A 19,430-nucleotide genomic window follows, 5' to 3' on the forward strand; every position below is an offset into this window, starting at 1 on the left:
TACCAGACGCTGCAAAATTTAGGGCGCCGCTATACCACTTCACCAGGCGTGGTATAATCCAGCACGCGTGACCAGCCGGTGCATGGAGTTTTTCTGAAACAACACATACGAAAAAATATGAAACAACACATACTTCAAATTTCATAGCATAGTTCCCCAAACCACAAGCTAGTTCATACGATGCTAAATGAAAAAGATAAAACGAAAATAAAACTACTCCTCGTCCTCCTCGGTGGTGTAGTCCGACGACGTGAGTGCGTCGAGCCACCGAGGATCTTCATCGTCCCAGGTTGACACAGGTCCCAGCTCGATCTGGGCTTCCGCCAGTTCCTTCCTCGCACACTTGTCCGCCCGACTCACGGCTCGCTCCGCCCTCCTCTGCGCCCAGAACACGTTCTCGGCGGTGACATCCTGTGGGAAGCGCTTGCGCCACACCGCCACGGCGTGCTCGTCCGCCTCGGCGATGAGGAGGCGACGCTCCCACTTCCGCTGGAGGCGGTGAGCCTCGTCGCTGATTAGTCGTGGGGGAGGCACGAGATCATGCGCCTGCTCACGCGTCCGCACGTAGGAGAAGTTCATATGTGACAGAGGCCGCCCGAGGTGCCACACCGCTGCGTCGTACGCGCGGGCGGTCTCGAACATTCCGAGCCCGAGGCATGTATCGCCGGAGCGGATCTCCGCGTAATACATGCCGGAGGGGCAGAGGCGGACGCCACGGTAGCAGAAGCTGCTCCGGCGGCGCGGCGGCATGACGGGGCGCCGGAAGAGGCGAGGATGAAGGTACGGCGGGAGGGAAATCGTGGCGGTTGGCGGGCGCCGACACGCAGCTTTTAACCAGCGTGCTGGGCGACGCACGCCAAAACTACCGCGCGCGCCCTTTTTTTCGCTCGCCTACTGGAGCACGCCACGCCTCTCGCGTGCCAAATTGGTGGTTTATCCAGTGCGCTGGATATTTCGCATGCCTATTGGAGATTATAGTGGGGAGCATCATATGCTAGTGGTGGTGTCTTAGCCGGTATCATGTACTCGAAAAACAGTAAACACGTTGATGTGGCACATAATTAAAGAAGAGAGAGAGGGTTGAAATAACATAGGTAGATACCATATCATGTTAAATGCTATGCTATTTTGTGTCATGCATTACAATAAATAGGATCACCTATGATACTACTCTATGATAGTATGCACAGTAAAGGTAGTACTATACACTAGGATCATATGCATGATACTAGTATATGATACTCCCCACTATGAATAGCATAAGAGTGTTGTGTTCCATGTAGCCTTTATCTCCTCGGGAATGTGTTGTTACTCAGGACTTGGGAGATTATTAATGGTCCTTCCCACGGCAGAGCGATTTTGTGGATTTTCTTTTGTCGCAGTCGGAGAACCAGGCCGCTGACTATGAAGGTACGCCCACGCACTTGCCGACTAAGATACCTTTGCAACGTTTGTTGATAAAGAAGAGACTAAACAAGGGCGAGCTTTCGAGCTTCTTCCAGGAGATCGAGTCCATCCTAGCACACCCTCTTCTGCTTCGGCTTCTATGTATGCCAGTATGCCAGGACTTCTTGAATCAGGTCAATAGCCGTCGGTATTTGTACCACTCCGTCATTCTCTACTCATGTCGACTGCTCCGGTTGCTCTTGGTTGACGAAAGGATTTTCCACAATAGTCGGCTCATGCAATAGTTCTGGGAAAATGCCGGGTGGAACTGGTCGCTGAGTGGAGCCAATCTTAGCTAGTGAATCGGCCGCTTCATTCTCCGCTCTCGAGATATGAACCAACTCCAATAAAGCCTTCAAATTTCCCTTCCAATTTTTGGACGGCTGCACAATAAGCAGTCATTAATTCGCTCCTAACGTCCCACTCTTTCATCACTTGTTGGACGACGAGATCCGAGTCGCCACGGACCAGCTGGTGGGTAATGCCGAGTGAGACTGCCATTCAGAGTCCATATAGCAAGGCTTCATACTCTGCTGCATTACTGGATGCTATGAAGTGGATCTGCAGGACATAACTTTGCTTGTCACCCTTAGACAAAATGAGGAGTGCTCCAGCCCCCGCGCCAGCCAGCATCTTTGATTCATCAAAGTACATAATCCAATTCTTCGAGTGTAGCAGGGTGGGTGGATCATGGGATTAGGTCCATTCCGCAAGAAAATCAACGAGGGCTTGTGAATTGATTGCTTTCCTTGGCTCACAATTCAAGTCGTGTGCAAGCAGCTCGATCGCCCATTTGGTCACTCGGTTAGTAGCATTCCGATTGTTAATCATATTCAGAAGCGGGGTCTAACTGACCACAGTAATTCGGTCTTGGTGGAAATAATGAGCCAGCTTCCGCGCTGCCAGGAAGATGTAGATATGGTAGCTTCTGGAAGTGCAGGTATCTTTGCTTTGAGCCGGTGAGGACCTCGCTGAGATAATATGTTGGCCGCTGTACCTTTTGTACCCTGCCTTCTTATCTTTCTACTGTGAGGACCGTACTGACCACTCAGTTGCCACGAGGTAGAGGAGCATTGGCTCTAACTCCCTTGTAGATTGCTACTCCCGTAGGAGTTGTTGGATTCCCCGAAGAGGAAAGGTGATGTAGCATAGCAGCAGAAAGTATTTCCCATAGTTAACTAAGGTTTATCGAACCAGTAGGAGGCAGCACACTAACAACGTTATCAGTACCTGCACACAAACAAATAAAATTGCTTGCACATAAAAAAGGCAAGGGGGTGTCCCTCCCGTTGTTTTTGCCAGTTACAAGATTAAAAGCAGATAGTGATAGGCAAAGCGGAAAAAATAGTAAAGAGCGAATAAAGAGCAACTGTAGAAGCTTTTTGTATTAATGAAAAAATAGACCCGGGGGCCATAGGTTTACTAGTGGCATCTCTCTCGAAAGCATAACAACGGTGTGGTAGAGGACTACGAACTGCATACAACAATATGGACCAACATATAGTACCATATTTTATTCATTATGCGGATATTCATAGTGAGTGCCAACATTTTAATGAAACATGGATTAAGTTCCTTTTCGTTTAATTTCTGGCACCCAATATGTCCACTTTCTAGCAAAGGTCATATGCCTTTTTCTATAATTTTTTTAACTTTTTATGGACAAGCTACTTAATTATCTTTTCTTCTAGCGGACAATACTCACTCTTAATCCACAAACTGATATGAGAGTGGTTCTGAGAGGACACCGACTATTGTCGTAGGTGGTCATCCTTCATCTTCTCTTCCTCTTACACTTTAGTAAAGCAGGAGAAGTGAAGGACGACCATCACGGACAGTCGAAATTACAGCAAGTGAGTGAGTATACACCATATATACAACCACTTGAGAGATGGGCCGACTGATGACATAGGGGGTCGTTCTTCTCTCTCTTCCTCCTCTAAGACCTTGATAAAACAGGAGACCTTGGTAAAGCAGGAAGAGAGGGGAAAGAAAGGCCATCACCGACAGTCATAATTACAGTGAGTGAGTAGGTGTACACCATATATACAACCACTTAAGAGCGAGAAGTGTCCACCCAAAGGACAAATATGGACTTTTGCTGTAACAGTTCTATCTTTGTTATTGTCATAAACCTTCTTTAGTGAAAATGTCTTTTATCTAAATGTCAACTTTTCAAATATGATTTAGATGGAGAAGCCGAGATGCGTCGTTAGGAGTCCTACACCTGTAGAATGAACTCCTACAGTTGTAGACATCATCACAAGGGTGCTTGGGTACACGGAAATGATGCTCGCCTATGTCGAGAGCGCTCAGGCATACGTCGAGAGCGCTGCAACATATGCTGAGAGCGCAAAAACAACCGCTGGGAGCACTAGAGCAGCCGCTGAGTGTGCGCGAGTAGCCGTCGCAGCTGCGAGGACCACCCAAGCCGAGATCATGAAGATGTTGGAAGGCGAGGAGAGCCCATGACGGAACTGAGCTTTTACTTCTGAACTACTAATGCCTGCCTTTATGCGATCTATAGGACCGATGCGTCTGAACTTAATTTCTATGTTGCTATGATGGAGCTGAACTTTTACTTGTGAACAACTAGTGAATTGCCTTTATGTGATTGGTATAATCGATGCTTCTAAACGTATTTTGTATGTTGCTATGCAGATTGCTATATGACTTTGCTATGTTTGATTGGAGAACTATGAAATTGACTTATTAGCTTGTTTATTTATTTTCGTAGTTCAAGTGAAAGTGGTATATGGTGTATATGGGAAGAATTCAGGAGTCTATGAATCATGGGAAAAATGTAACGAACAAGTGGACGATTACGAGAACAACTGCTATAAAGGATATAAGACTAATAAAGAAGTAGAGGATCGTTACAAGTGGACGAGTACAGAATTCGATTATCCTTATCCAGTTCATTGTCATTATGGTGTTGTTGTTATCATGATGTCGTGTGTGTGTGTCTATATATATATATATATATATATATATATATATATATATATATATATATATATATATATATATATATATATATATATATATCTCCGATAACGCCCACACGTGTGGGCGTTAAGGGGTCTGCCCACACAGTTTGTGTGGTGTTTAAGAGGATCAGCCCACACGCCTACGAGTGGGCAAAACAAATAATGCCCACACGTCTTTTTTTTTCCTCGCTGTCCCTCTCACGTGCCTGCGTGTGGGCAAAATAGATAACGCCCACACGCCCGTACGTCAGGCCTCCTACCTTATGGTCCCGCACGCCCCGCGTGACAGTCACCAGCGTCCCCGCAGTTGCCATGGTCTGGACCCTCTTCCATGTTCATTTAACTGCAGTTGCCATGTCGCTGAACTACAGTTGTCATGTCGAACAACTACAGTTGCCATGGTTGCTCAACTGCAGTTGCCATGTATGGTCTGGTCTACTGCAGTTGCCATGACTTCAAAACTTTAGGAGTTGCCACCTACTAACACTAGGCAGTTGAGAGAGTTGCCATGTGCTCACAAGCACGCTAGGGTAGTTGCCATGTAAAAGGAAGAGTTGCCATCTGCTTACGTGCACGCTAGGGCAGTTGCCATGTACCATGCAAAAAACATATGGCAAATCGGGTAAAAGAGAGTTGCCATCTGCTTACGTGCATACTAGGCAGTTGCCGTGTACCCTGCAAAACACATGGCAACTGACATGTTCGGGTAAAAAAAAAGAGTTGCCATCTGCTTACAAGCACACTAGGGCAGTTGCCATGTACACTGCAAAACACATGACAACTAGCAGCTTGGGTGTGGGAGAGGAGACGGCCGTGTGGGCGAGATGGAAAATGCCCACACACCAGCCCTTGTGCGTGAGTGAAAAACTGGCGTGTGGACGAACTGCTAAACGCCCACACACCGACCCCTCCGTGTGCTGAAACGCATGTGTGGGCGACCGGGTGAATGCCCACACACTAGCCCAGTCCTACGTGGCACCACAAACATGCCAAAATTCGTGCACCCACAAACGGACGCGGATCCACGTGTGTAGGCGAGATGCAAACGCCCACACGTGTGGGCGTTAATGTTTCCGTATATGTAACATATCAAAGGCTTCGCTGTACAACACGTGTGGGCGCCGGTTCAGGGTGCCACATGCCAGCGGATGGATAGGATTTGAGGATCAGCTGAGCCTGGGCTCAGAAGCAAATATCCCACTGTACACACTCTATGTTGAGGGCTAGGTACGTCTATATAAATCTTGCTCTCTATTTCGCGGAGCGTCGACGCGGACACGATGGAGCCGCTTCTTATGCTTAGCGTAGCGATTCTCCTTGCGCATGCGGTGACTTCCCTGCTGCGCACGGTTATGGCCCGCCGGCGGCACTCGCGGTACTACCTGCTGGACTACGTGTGCCATAGGCCGTGTGACGACCGCAAGGTGAGCACGGATACCGTTGGCAGGGTGGTCACGCGCAACATGCGCCTCGGCGTCCCAGAGTACCGGTTCCTCCTCCGCGTCATCGTCCGCTCCGGCATCGGCGAGGAGAGCTACTGCCCGCGCAGCATCCTGGAGGGCCGCGAAGAGTCGCCCACCCACCAGGACGCGCTGGACGAGATGGACGCCTTCTTCGACGAAGCAATCGCCGAGCTCTTCGCCAGGAGCGGCGTCGCGCCCCGCGACGTTGACGTGCTGGTCGTCAACGTCTCCTTGCTGGCCCCCGCGCCGTCGCTCGCCTCCAGGATCGTGCGCCGCTTCGGCATGCGCGAGGACGTCGCCGAGTACAACCTCTCCGGCATGGGGTGCGGCGCCAGCTTGATCTCGCTGGACCTCGCGCGCAGAGCGCTGCGCACGCGGCCGGCGTCGTTAGCTCTCGTGGTCTCGTCCGAGTCCATCGCTCCCAGCTGGTACGCCGGCACGGACAGGTCCATGATGATGGGCAACTGCCTCTTCCGCAGCGGAGGCTCCGCCGTGCTGCTCACCAACAACCCGTCGCTCCGCGGGCGCGCCAAGATGGCGCTCCGCCATCTCGTGCACACAAACATCGCCGCCGACGACGAGGCGCACACGTGCGCGCTGCAGCGCGAGGACGGCGACGGACACGTGGGGATCAGCCTCAGCAAGGATTTGCCCAAGGCCGCTGTCCGGGCCATGACCCTTAATCTACGGCGCCTCGTCCCACGCGTCCTCCCCCGGTCCGAGTTGCTGCGGTTCGCTGCCCACTACGTATCCAGCAAGCTTCTATCCCACTGTCCCATGCAGGTGAAGGCAGACGGGCGACTTCCCAAGATCAACTTTAAGACCGGCGTGGAGCACTACTGCCTCCACCCCGGCGGCGCCGCCGTCGTGGAGGCTGTAAAGGAGAGCCTCGGTCTCGACGCCGACGACGTGGAGCCTGCGCTGATGACACTGCGCCGGTGGGGGAACACGTCCGCCAGCAGCCTCTGGTACGTGCTGTCGTACATGGAGGCCAAGGGGAGGCTGAAGAAAGGGGACCGGGCGCTCATGCTCACCTTCGGCTCCGGATTCAAGTGCAACAGTTGCCTGTGGGAGGTGACCGGCGACATGGCTGACAAGGGCGCGTGGGCAGACTGCATCGACGACTACCCACCGCCACCGGAGAGCGCCACTACCAACCCGTACATGGACAAGTACAGCTGGGTTAACCAAGTCGACTCAACGGTGTTATAGCTATATATCTGCTGCCGTTAACCTTGTTGCGTTCAGGTTGTTGCGTTAGCCTTGTTGCGTTCAGGTTATTGCGTTAGCTCAAATATCGTGAGGGGGGTGTCTTTGTGCATCATCATTTGCAGGTCGCGTGTGTTTGTGTTGTATAGCATGATTCGTACGTACTCTCGGTCCTTCATCAGCCCCAGGTATGCTGGGACTGAGGATATATACCTAGTACTGTACATTTGTGTTGTATACCTTCATCAGCTCCACATGTTGGGTTCCATTAGTAGAAAAAGAGGCTTCCATACGCCCTCATTAGTCCCCAAAACAATCGAACCGCGACAAAAGGGGCCTTTAGTCGCGGTTCGGGAGGAGACCCGCGACCAACTATCTGGGCCCAGCGCGCTCGGTCGACAGCTGGCGGACGGGAGTGGCCAACCGGGACTAAAGGCCCATCCCTATATATAGGACTCAACTCACTTCACTTCACTCAGCTCACTTCACAATTTTCAGAAGGGGGTGGTGGGTTTGCTTTTGGTTCCTCCTATGCACACAAGGTGTTCGATGAAATGGCCGAGAGCCTGAAACAAACATGATATGAAGTGTCCGAGCCACACTTGAGCTTTCTCATTTATTTTTCCTCCGCGATCGCGGTTAGCAACTTGAACCTTTCATGTGTCATTGATAAAATATGCATGTGTGTAGTTCATTGTTTAATTTGTATTATTTCTAGCTAGTTAGTTTAACAAATGCATGATGGTTAATTATATACTTTATATAATAATAATGCAGATGAATCGGCAATGGATGTACGGTCCCCGACTCTCCGGCGAGTTCACTACGGGTTTGAAAGATTTCCTCGTAGTGGCAAATGCGAACAAGCAGCAAGGTTTTATTATCTGTCCATGTGCTGTCTGTAAGAATCAGAAGGGTTACTCCTCCTCAAGAGACGTTCACATGCACCTGCTTCGGCACGGTTTCATGCCAAGCTATAATTGTTGGACCAAGCATGGAGAAAGAGGGGTTAGAATGGAAGAAGATGAAGAAGGGGATGATATCGATGACAACTATCATGATCATTTCGGTGATACTTTCATGGAGGATGATGCTGAAGGTGGGGAAGGGTTAGGTGAAGGTGAAGAAGAGGCACATGATGAGCCCGCTGATGATCTTGGTCGGACCATTGCTGATGCACGGAGACGCTGCGAAACTGACAAGGATAGGGAGAATTTGGATCGCATGTTAGAGGATCACAAAAAGTCGTTGTATCCAGGATGCGATAATAGTCTGAAAAAGCTGGGCTGCACACTGGATTTGCTAAAATGGAAGGCACAGGAAGGTGTAGGTGACTCATCATTTGAAAATTTGCTGAAAATGTTGAAGAATATGTTTCCGAAGAATAACGAGTTGCCCGCCAGTACGTAGAAGCAAAGAAGGTTGTCTGCCCTCTAGGTTTAGAGGTTCTGAAGATACATGCATGCATTAACGACTGCATCCTCTACCGCGGTGAATACGAGAATTTGAATGAATGTCCTGTATGCACTGCATTGCGTTATAAGATCAGAGGCGATGACCCTGGTGACGATGTTGAGGGCGAGAAACCCAGGAAGAGGGTTCCCGCCAAGGTGATGTGGTATGCTTCTATAATACCACGGTTGAAACGTCTGTTCATGAACAAAAAGCATGCCAAGTCGTTGCGATGGCACAAAGAGGACCGTAAGTCCGACGGGGAGTTGAGACACCCCGCTGATGGAACGCAATGGAGAAAGATCGACAGAGTGTTCAAAGATTTTGCAGCTGACGCAAGGAACATAAGATTTGGTCTAAGTACTGATGACATGAATCCTTTTGGCGAGCAGAGCTCCAGCCATAGCACCTGGCCCGTGACTCTATGCATCTACAACCTTCCTCCTTGGTTGTGCATGAAGCGGAAGTTCATTATGATGCCAGTGCTCATCCAAGGTCCAAAGCAACCCGGGAACGACATCGATGTGTACCTAAGGCCATTAGTTGATGAACTTTTACAGTTGTGGGCCAGACCTGGTGTACGTGTCTGGGATGAGCACAAAGGAGAGGAATTTGACCTACGAGCGTTGCTTTTTGTAACCATCAACGATTGGCCTGCTCTCAGTAACCTTTCGGGACAGACAAATAAGGGATACAATGCATGCACGCACTGCTTACATGAGACTGAAAGTGTACGTTTGGTTAATTGTAAGAAGAACATGTACCTGGGTCATCGTCGATTTCTTCCCCGAAATCATAACGTAAGAAAGAAAGGCAAGCATTTCAACGGCAAGGCAGATCACCGGCCGAAGCCTGCGGAACGTACTGGTGCTGAGATATTTGATATGGTCAAGGATTTGAAAGTCATCTTTGGAAAGGGTCCTGGCGGACAATCAGTTCCGCGGGGAGTTGACGGGCACGCACCCATGTCGAAGAAGAAATCTATATTTTGGGAGCTAGAATATTGGAAAGTCCTAGATGTCCGCTCTGCAATCGACGTGATGCATGTTACGAAGAATATTTGCGTGAACCTGCTAAGCTTCTTGGGCGTGTATGGGAAGACAAATGATACAAAGGAAGCACGGCAGGACCAGCAACTTTTGAAAGACCTAGATGACCGGCATCCGGAATGGTTTCAAGGTCGTGCTACCAAAGAAGAGAAGGTCATTTTTTTTGAATGCCTGAGCAGTATGAAGGTCCCGTCTGGCTTCTCGTCGAATATAAAGGGAATAATAAACATGGCGGAGAAAAAGTTCCAAAACCTGAAGTCTCACGAGTGCCACGTGATTATGACGCAATTGCTTCCGATTGCTTTGAGGGGGCTCCTACCGGAAAATGTTCGAGTAGCCATTGTGAAGCTATGTGCATTCCTCAATGCAATCTCTCAGAAGGTAATCAATCCAGAAGATCTACCACGGGTACAGAACGATGTGGTCCAATGCCTTGTCAGTTTCGAGTTGGTGTTCCCACCATCCTTCTTCGATATTATGACGCACCTCCTGCTCCACCTAGTCGAAGAGATTTCCATTCTCGGTCCTGTATTTCTACACAATATGTTCCCCTTTGAGAGGTTCATGGGAGTATTAAAGAAATATGTTCGTAACCGTGCTAGGCCAGAAGGAAGCATCGTCAAGGGCTATGGAAATGAGGAGGTAATTGAGTTCTGTATTGACTATGTTCCTGACCTTAAGCCGATTGGTATTCCTCAATCGCGGCACGAGGGGAGACTAAGTGGAAAAGGCAAGATCGGAAGGAAATCCACGATATGTATGGACGGTCATTCTATGACTGAAGCACACCACACAGTTCTGCAAAATTCCAGCTTTGTGGCTCCGTACTTCGAGCAACACAAGAATATTTTACGCTCGGACAACCCGGGGAAGCCTGAATCCTGGATTAGAAAGGCCCACATGGAGACTTTCGGCAGTTGGTTGCGAAAACATTTAATGAATGACAATGATGTTGGAGATCAGCTGTACATGTTGGCCAAGAAACCATCTTCGACTATAACGATTTTCCAAGGGTACGAGATAAATGGGAATACATTTTACACCATCGCCCAAGATAAAAAGAGCACCAACCAAAACAGTGGTGTCCGCTTTGATGCAGCAACGGAGAATGGGCGAAAGGTCACATATTATGGTTACATAGAGGAGATATGGGAACTTGACTATGGACCCTCCTTTAAGGTCCCTTTGTTCCGGTGCAAATGGTTCAAGCTAACAGGAGGTGGGGTAAAGGTGGACGAGCAATACGGAATGACAATGATGGATTTCAACAATCTTGGTTACCTTGACGAACCATTCGTCCTTGCCAAAGTTGTCGCTCAGGTTTTCTATTTGAAGGACATGAGTAGCAAACCGAGGAAACAGAAAGATAAGAAAACGATCAGTACATCATGCGATGATCCAAAGCGCCACATTGTTCTTTCAGGGAAAAGAAACATCGTGGGAGTGGAGGACAAGACAGACATGTCAGAAGATTATAATATGTTTGGTGAAATTCCGCCCTTCAAAGTGAACACTGACCCAAGCATTAAGTTAAATGATGAGGATGCTCCATGGATACGGCACAATTGTAAGCAAGCAGGGACACAAGGGAAGAATTGATGTGTAATAATTTATTGTACCAAACTTTGTATTTGGTCGATGAACTGAATGATGTATCAAACCTTTTGTCAAACCTTCAAAGGATCGATGAACTGAATTTTTTAATATATTATTTGTATTTTTTAATATTTTAAAATGAATTAGTTTTATTTTTCTGATTTTTTTGATATATAATTGTATTTTTAAGATTTTAAAATGCATTAGTTTTATTTTTCTGATTTTTTTGATATATTATTTGTATTTTTAAGATTTTAAAATGAATTAGTTTTATTTTTCTGATTTTTTTATATATAATTGTATTTTTAAGATTTTAAAATGAATTAGTTTTATTTTTTTGATTTTTTTGATATATTATTTGTATTTTTAAGATTTTAAAATGAATTAGTTTTATTTTTCTGATTTTTTTGATATATAATTGTATTTTTAAGATTTTAAAATGAAATAGTTTTATTTTTCTGATTTTTTTGATATATTATTTGTATTTTTAAGATTTTAAAATGAATTAGTTTTATTTTCTGATTTTTTTGATATATAATTGTATTTTTAAGATTTTAAAATGAATTAGTTTTATTTTTCTGATTTTTTTGTTATATTCTTTGTATTTTTAAGATTTTAAAATGAATTAGTTTTATTTTTCTGATTTGTTGATATATAATTGTATTTTTATGGTTTTAAAATGAATTAGTTTTACTTTTCTGATTTTTTTTGATATATTATTTGTATTTTCAAGATTTTAAAATGAATTAGTTTTATTTTTCTGATTTTTTTGATATATAATTGTATTTTTAAGATTTTAAAATGAATTAGTTTTATTTTATATGAAAAAGGACCTTTAGTCCCGGTTCGGGAGGCGGACCGCGACTAAAGGGTACCCCTTTAGTCGCGGTTGTTGTCCCCAACCGCGATTAAAGGCTCTTTCTGCGCGGGAACGAAAGCGGCGCCAAAACCCTTTAGTCCCGGTTGGGGAGGCGGACCGCGACTAAAGGTACCCTTTAGTCGCGGTTGGTGTGGCCAACCGCGACTAAAGGGTACCTTTAGTCGCGGTCTGCCTCCCCAACCGGGACTAAAGGTATGTCTATATATACTGCACTTAGCAGTTTCCGCCACTTCCCATTCTCCTCTCTCGACGCCGAAGCCCTGCCCCGACGCCGATCGACGCCGAAGCCCTGCCCCGACGCCGACGCCGACGCCGAAGCCCTGCGCGCCGCCGCCCCCGTCCCCAGTGAGCGCCGCCGCCGCCCGCCGCCCTCCGCCCGCTGCCCCTGCCTGCCGTTCCCCGCACGCCTCCCGCCGCCGGAAAAGGAAGAAGAAGAAAGAAAAAGGAAGAAGAAGAAGAAAGAAAAAGGAAGAAGAAGAAGAAAAAAGGAAGAAGAAAACAAAAGAAAAACAAGAAAAAGGAAGAAAAAAGGAAAAAGGAAGAAAAAAAGAAAACAAAAGAAAAAGGAAGACGAAAGAAAAAAGAAAACAAAAGAAAACAGAAGAAAAAAGGAAAAAGGAAGAAGAAGAAAGAAAAAGGAAGAAGAAGAAGAAAAAAGGAAGAAGAAAACAAAAGAAAAACAGAAGAAAAAAGGAAAAAGGAAGAAAAAAGGAAAAAGGAAGAAAAAAAGAAAACAAAAGAAAAAGGAAGAAGAAAGAAAAAAGAAAACAGAAGAAAAAAACAGAAGAAAAACAAAAGAAAACAAAAGAAAACAGAAGAAAAAGGAAGAAGAAAAAAAGAAGAAAGAAAAAGGAAGAAGAAAAAAATGAAAACCAAAAGAAAGAAGAAAGAAAAAGGAAGAAGAAAAAAAGAAGAAGAAAGGAAGAAGAAAGGAAGAAGAAGAAAGAAAGAAGAAAGAAAAAGGAAGAAGAAGAAAGAAAGAAGAAAGAAACCAAATGAAAAAAGAAGAAAAAAAAGAAGAAAGAAAGAAGAAAGAAAAAGGAAGAAGAAAAAAGGAAGAAGAAAGAAAAAGGAAGAAGAAAAAAAAGAAACCAAATGAAAACCAAAAAGAAAGAAGAAAGAAAACCAAATGAAAACCAAAAGAAAGAAGAAAAAAAAGGAAGAAGAAAAAAAGAAAGAAGAAAGAAAGAAGGAAAAAAGGAAGAAGAAAAAAAGAAAGAAGAAAGAAAGAAGAAAGAAAAAGGAAGAAGAAAAAAGAAGAAAGAAAAAGGAAGAAGAAAAAAAGAAGAAAGAAAAAGGAAGAAGAAAAAAATGAAAACCAAAAGAAAGAACAAAGAAAAAGGAAGAAGAAAAAAAGAAGAAGAAAGGAAGAAGAAAGGAAGAAGAAGAAAGAAAGAAAGAACAAGAAAAAGGAAGAAGAAGAAAGAATTAAGAAAGAGGAAGAAGAAAGGAAGAAGAAGAAGAAAAAAAGAAGAAGAAAGGAAGAAGAAAGAAACCAAATGAAAACCAAAAAGAAAAACAAAGAAAACAAAACAAAATACTTGGCAGTGCTCAATAATCTTATTTTTTAATTCCTCCTCCTCTATGTCCCCTTAATCTTATTTTTTAATTCCTTTATACTTAAAGAATTTTTACTACATGCAGGAGTGACATATGACGGACGATAGAGCCGAGCCGCTTAGGGATCCGGAGGCTGAACGTTATTTAATGGGCATCATCAACAACGAGATTCCTTATGTGCCGGGCTCAGAATATGAGCAAGAAGAGGATGTAGTCTCTTCTTTTCTGAACCTTGACGGTGGAACAGAGATTCTCGATGATCAAGAAGGTGAAGGAACGGACATTGTCGACGGAGGTCAACCGTCAACAAACGACGATCTTGAATTGCAAGTAGCAACCACCTCCGGCGAGGTATATATATACATTGAGCCCCTCGTGATACAAACTTACTGAAATGTGAATACATATGTATTAACGCGCGCGACTCTCTTTCTTTTTTTAGCCCTCCGGATCGAGTACGACAAAGCGTGGCAAATCCAAGGCGATGAAAACAGGAGAAACATATGCCATTGAGTTTGTCAGTGAAACCGGCAAGCCCCTACAGCACACCTCAAAGTTTATCAACCAATGCGGAGTGGTTGTTAGAGACAACGTCCCGATCACCGTCCAGGAATGGAAGGAGCCAAAGAAGGCACGTCTTGGTTTCAGTTTTGTCGACAAGAGAACGAAAAAGGATTGCTGGAGAAAGCTTATGGAACATTTCATTCTACCTCCGGAATACAACAAAGTCGATGAATTCGGTAACGAGGTTCCGGGTGGACGTCAGAGGAGGAGGCTAGTTAAAGAGTTCGCTCTTTAGAAGATGGGCGAAGCATTCCGGAACTTCAAGAAAAATTTAACCCGTGACTATGTCAACAAGGGCAAGACTCCGGATTTCAATGGACAACATGAGAAACTGAAAGATGATTGGCCAGAATTTGTGAGGCAAAAGCAATCGGAGCATTTCAAGGAAATATCGAAAAAAATAAGGATAATGCGAGTAAGAAAAAGTTCCATCATATTATGGGCCAGGAGGATACCGCCTTTCGGAGCCTAGGTGGCAGAAGATGGAGGAGGACCTGAGGGTGCGAGGAATCCCTCTAGGTACAGAGGGATGGGACCCAAGGGCCAAAAGCTGGTGGTACGGGCATGGGGGATCGCTAGACCCGGAGACAGGGGTGTGTGTTCACCGGCAGAGACAGTTTGCTCCCACCCAAGCCCTTATTGACGCAACGACCCAAGCTCAAGAGGGCTTGATCAAGTTCAACAGAGAGAAAGACGCACTGACAACAGCCCTCGGGAATGATGAACACATAGGACGTGTACGAGGCAAAGGCAAAGTTCCGTGGAAAGTAGGGTTTTCCCAGGACAATGACCCGTACTGTTACAGAAGCCGTAAGAGAAAGACGGACCGGGATGCAGATCTTATGACGAAGTTTGCATCGGAACTCCATGAGTTGAAGCAGACCGTGCATGAACTAGTAAAAGAAAAATCGGCTGCAGGGCCGCATGAAGATCATGAAGCGGATCGCGGAAGCCAGCAGCGGAGAAGCAGCGTGGCTTCCACGGATGCCCCGCCTGGTGCTAGTGCACCAATGATCGAGATTCGTGCACTGGAGCCTCACTACCCCGTGGATGATGTAAAGGAGATGAAAGAATGTGATCTGCATTATCCCGTGGGGAACGTTTCCACGAAGGTAGCTAGCGGCAGTGCTTTACCCTGTACACCTGGAGCACTCCACCACAACAACCCCATTGCATATGGCTATGCTCGTGTCACGGTGGAAGACATAGTCCAAGGGTTTGAGGACCTGGAGATTGACAAACCTACACTCGAAGGGGAGAGAAGACTTGGAGATGTCAAGCGCCAGATAATTCTATGGAAAAAGAAGTACATAGTATTTCCAGGCGAGGCGCCAAGGCTAGCAAGTCCACCCTCCTCCGATGGTGGTGGTGGTGGTGGCGGTGGTGGCGGTGGTGGCGGTCGTGGTGGTTCACCTACACCTCCTTCACGCCATTCGACGCCGTCCCCCGATCCACAACATCCGGCGGGTACGACGCCCCCCAATCCACCTCCAGCGAGGAAGCAGAAGCAGGAGGACAGCAAGGAAACCCGCTCCTGGACTATTAACCCGGACCCTTATGTACCTAAGACCACAAGGGTACCGGAGCCATCACTGAAGCCTCTCCTCCCAAGGCCTTGGGAACTTAAGGAAGCTGAAACCAAATTGGCCGCGTCTGCTGATTATGAGAAATGGAAGGCGGATATGAAGGCGATAAAAGAGCCTGAGCCCAAGCAAGTATTCACTGAGAAGCAAAAGAAGTGGGCTAAGGATTTTTTGACGACACCGTCCCAAGCCGAGCTGAATATGCCTGACGACTATGGACATGAACTTCGTAGGCAAGCAAAAATATTGAAGGAGGAGAAAGAAGAAAGTAAAAAAAGCGGGAAACAAGTTGACCAGCTCGGGATGCAGAAGAAACAATCGATCCCCCCGCTCATAGTGAAAGCCGGTCCGGAAGAGGACCCCGAGATCATAGCAGCTGCGACAGCACTTGGATTGACTGTAGCGAGTGCCATGAAACAAGCGTCCGAGATGGGTTTGACTCTTCGTGCCTTCTTAGGCCTTGAGGATGCGCCAGTATGTGAGATAGCATTACAATATGTGCGGAATGGGCCTCTCGTCGAGCCTGCGCGGGAAAAGAGTCTACCACCACAAATGCGAAATCTGCTACGTTGGTACAAGCAATTCATAACATGGGCCGACAAAGAATATGTTTATGCGGATGTTACAGATGAGCATCACACCAAACGGTACTCTGTACAAGTTCATATGAGTGAATTGTTCCAGCTGTTCAATCTGCGCGACCTCGACAAATCTATGCCGAGTTGCTACGTTCTGTAAGTGATTTATTTCTACCTCATCTCGTTCTTCATTGCCTGCACTATATATATATATATATATATATATATATATATATATATATATATATATATATATATATATATATATATATATATATATATTGTCCTAACTATATTGTTGCGTACGCTATTATGCAGATTGAATATTTGGGAATGCAAAATAAGAAACATCCATGATGTTGGGTTCATTGACCCACATATCGTTAATGGACATGTGTTACAACATCACCCCGAAGACGTGGAGAAAGACTTGTACAAGTTTCTTAGAAAGCATCAACTCAAAAGTCATATTCTATTTCCTTACCATTTTGGGTGAGTGTTTCTCTCTTGTGCCCATTCTCTTTTGTTTACTCCATGCATGGTATGTCTAATCGATGAGTTATGCATGACTGTGCATGTAACGTGTCCGCAGGTTCCACTGGATTCTGCTAAATATTGAACTTCACACCTCCAGAGTTCTAATCATGGACTCTATGGATTCGGATCCAAAGCGTTGGGCCGACACGAGAAAAATGTTGCAAAAGTAATTATTTTCAATCATTTGAGCTCTATATCGATCGGTCTCTTCCGTTCATTTCCTAATATCAAGTAACTAATAACTCCCTTGTTCATTTAATTTTCTTTGCCATGTAGGGTTTGGAGACGGTTCTCAGAAGAAATTGTCGGTGAATTCAAACATGAGCTAGATTTCAGAAGGTTAGTTAATGTGGATAAGCAGCCACCGGGGACCAATCTATGTGGATACTATGTTTGTGAGAACATCCGGAGACACACCTCTGAGCGAAAGGCATCGGATAGCGTGCGGAACGCGACGGATAACTTGTGGAGGAGGCTTAGTCCAGAAGGTCGCTTCCGACCAATTCAAGAAGAATTAGCAGGATTTTTCATGAGGGAAGTCATCAATCCTAAAGGAGAACACTATACCGAGGACGAAGAAATTTATATGCATACCCGAGATTGAAACTTGTTCGAAGTTGTATATGGTCATCCATCCTAATTGTGTATGGAAACTTGTTCGAAGTTGTATATGGTCACCCGAGATTGAATATATATTATATATTCCTCTTGAATTCTTCTTGTTTGAAATTTCATATGCATGTATATAGTAGCGTAGAATATGTGTACTGAAACTTTATCAAAATTAAAATAAAACACAAAATAAAATATAAAAGAAATAAAACACTCCAAATTAAAAAGAAACCAGGTTTAGGGGGGCTAAAACCCTAAACCTACGGAGGAGGCCTTTAGTCCCGGTTGGCCACGAGAACCGGGACTAAAGGTCCTCCGCCCCGATGGACCACTGGCGCCCACGTGGACGGACCTTTAGTCCTGGTCAGCCACAAGAACCGGGACTAAAGCCTTTAGTCGCGGTCCGTAAGAGGCGCGACTAAAGGGGGGTCTTTAGTCGCGCATATTTAGTCCCGGTTGCACAGCCGGGACTAAAGGCTGTTGCGAACCGGGACTAAAGGGCTTTTTTCTACCAGTGTTCGTGAGTAATAACATGCAACTATATAGTATATGGGCCTGTTTCATTAGCATGGTTTTAAATTTAACTAGGAATAGAAAAAACCCAATAAATAATGTGTCATTCCATCTTCCATACTAGAGCTATTGTTTTGTTTGAAACTTTCACGTGGGGGAAAGGCTTCCAGACTGGAATATGCATTTCAAAGGGATCCGAAAAACGGATGAGAGTTTTACAGTCTCGAATAATCATCAATGGGAAAGGTGATTCCTTCCGCCACAGACCGGCGTTATCCCTGAGCCGAAGGTAAACGATGCATCTATAAGCTTAGATCGTCTAGAATTTTATTTTCTGATAACACTAGTGTTTAGGTCAAGGACATGAAAACCTTTTGCGTTGCACGCGGCTCAAGTTTTGTATAAAATGATCAGAATGAAGGTGGTGACTGAGGCTGGTAGTTCTGCTGGAGTTTGTTCATGTCCAAATATCATCGAGTGCATGGGTTAGAGGATTGGCTCAAGCCAATCGAATGCCAAACCGTAGCCGCGTGTGGCCAGGAGATGAACATGCATATGGTTCCTGTCTTCCATTGCAACATTGCATCGAAGGCAAGCTTGATCGCAGATTATTGTCTTCTGGTGTAGTTTATGTCACGTGTTTGGTCGATCGAGAGTTAGCAGCCAGCCGAATATCTTGAACTCGAGAAATTATTTTGGCTGGCTGCTAACCGGAGCTAAACTTCTTGCCATTGGCGTGAAAGTGTGATGATGATAAACTCTGATTGATCGTGTTCATGACCTAGATGAGGACAACGATGGAAATAATGCGAGCAGCTGATCTAAAAATGCCGGTTCCGATGGGGAGGATACACCCCTCGTCAAGATCTAAAGTTTTCACGCGTCCACCTATCAAGTCTTTACGCAAGAAAGCGAAAATTATTGCGGCGTCCTGTATCTTCTTTATATAAATAAATAGATAATTAGCTACCGCTAACTAATATATTTCTCTTAACATGCGAGCTTGTTACCTCAGGAAACAACATAAATGGGAAACGGGCCACCTCAGCAAGAACCATGGACAGAAAAAGACCCACCTCAACATTAAACATTCATGAGATTTTCTATTCGTTTATGCTATTTATATTTAATAAATAGATTACAACTGTACAATAAACAAGCTCAATAGATAAAATGTATTTTTGGAATTATTTTTGATTTTCTTCTTGACCAGGTGCAGATGAGCCTGGGATCAGAAATGGATATTCGATCTGTACCATTTATTTGCATACTGTTATCTCAAATATTCATGATTCGTACACAATAAAGCTTCAAATATATTACAACTGATCCCTGCAGTATATGCACCATTTATTTGCATACTGTTAACTCTAACATTCATGCTTCGTACACAATAAA

At 45.4% G+C, this 19,430-nt stretch overlaps 2 protein-coding genes across 2 annotated transcripts; one reads left to right on the top strand and one right to left on the bottom strand.

Moving 5' to 3' along the window:
- Positions 1-213: 213 nt before the first annotated feature.
- On the bottom strand, positions 214-750 carry LOC109773271 (uncharacterized). The gene has a single exon (XM_020331966.1). The coding sequence runs from the start codon at positions 748-750 to the stop codon at positions 214-216; it is 537 nt and encodes a 178-aa protein (XP_020187555.1).
- Positions 751-5,707: 4,957 nt separating this feature from the next.
- LOC109773270 (3-ketoacyl-CoA synthase 12-like) lies at positions 5,708-18,069 on the top strand. Its single transcript, XM_020331965.4, has 2 exons — positions 5,708-7,370; positions 18,035-18,069. Exon 1 carries the CDS (start codon positions 5,717-5,719, stop codon positions 7,109-7,111), a length of 1,395 nt encoding a protein of 464 aa, XP_020187554.1. The 5' UTR covers positions 5,708-5,716; the 3' UTR covers positions 7,112-7,370; positions 18,035-18,069.
- The last annotated feature ends 1,361 nt before the right edge of the window (positions 18,070-19,430 follow it).

This window comes from Aegilops tauschii, chromosome 7 (genome assembly GCF_002575655.3).
Source record: "Aegilops tauschii subsp. strangulata cultivar AL8/78 chromosome 7, Aet v6.0, whole genome shotgun sequence".
NCBI classification, from domain to species: domain Eukaryota; kingdom Viridiplantae; phylum Streptophyta; class Magnoliopsida; order Poales; family Poaceae; genus Aegilops; species Aegilops tauschii.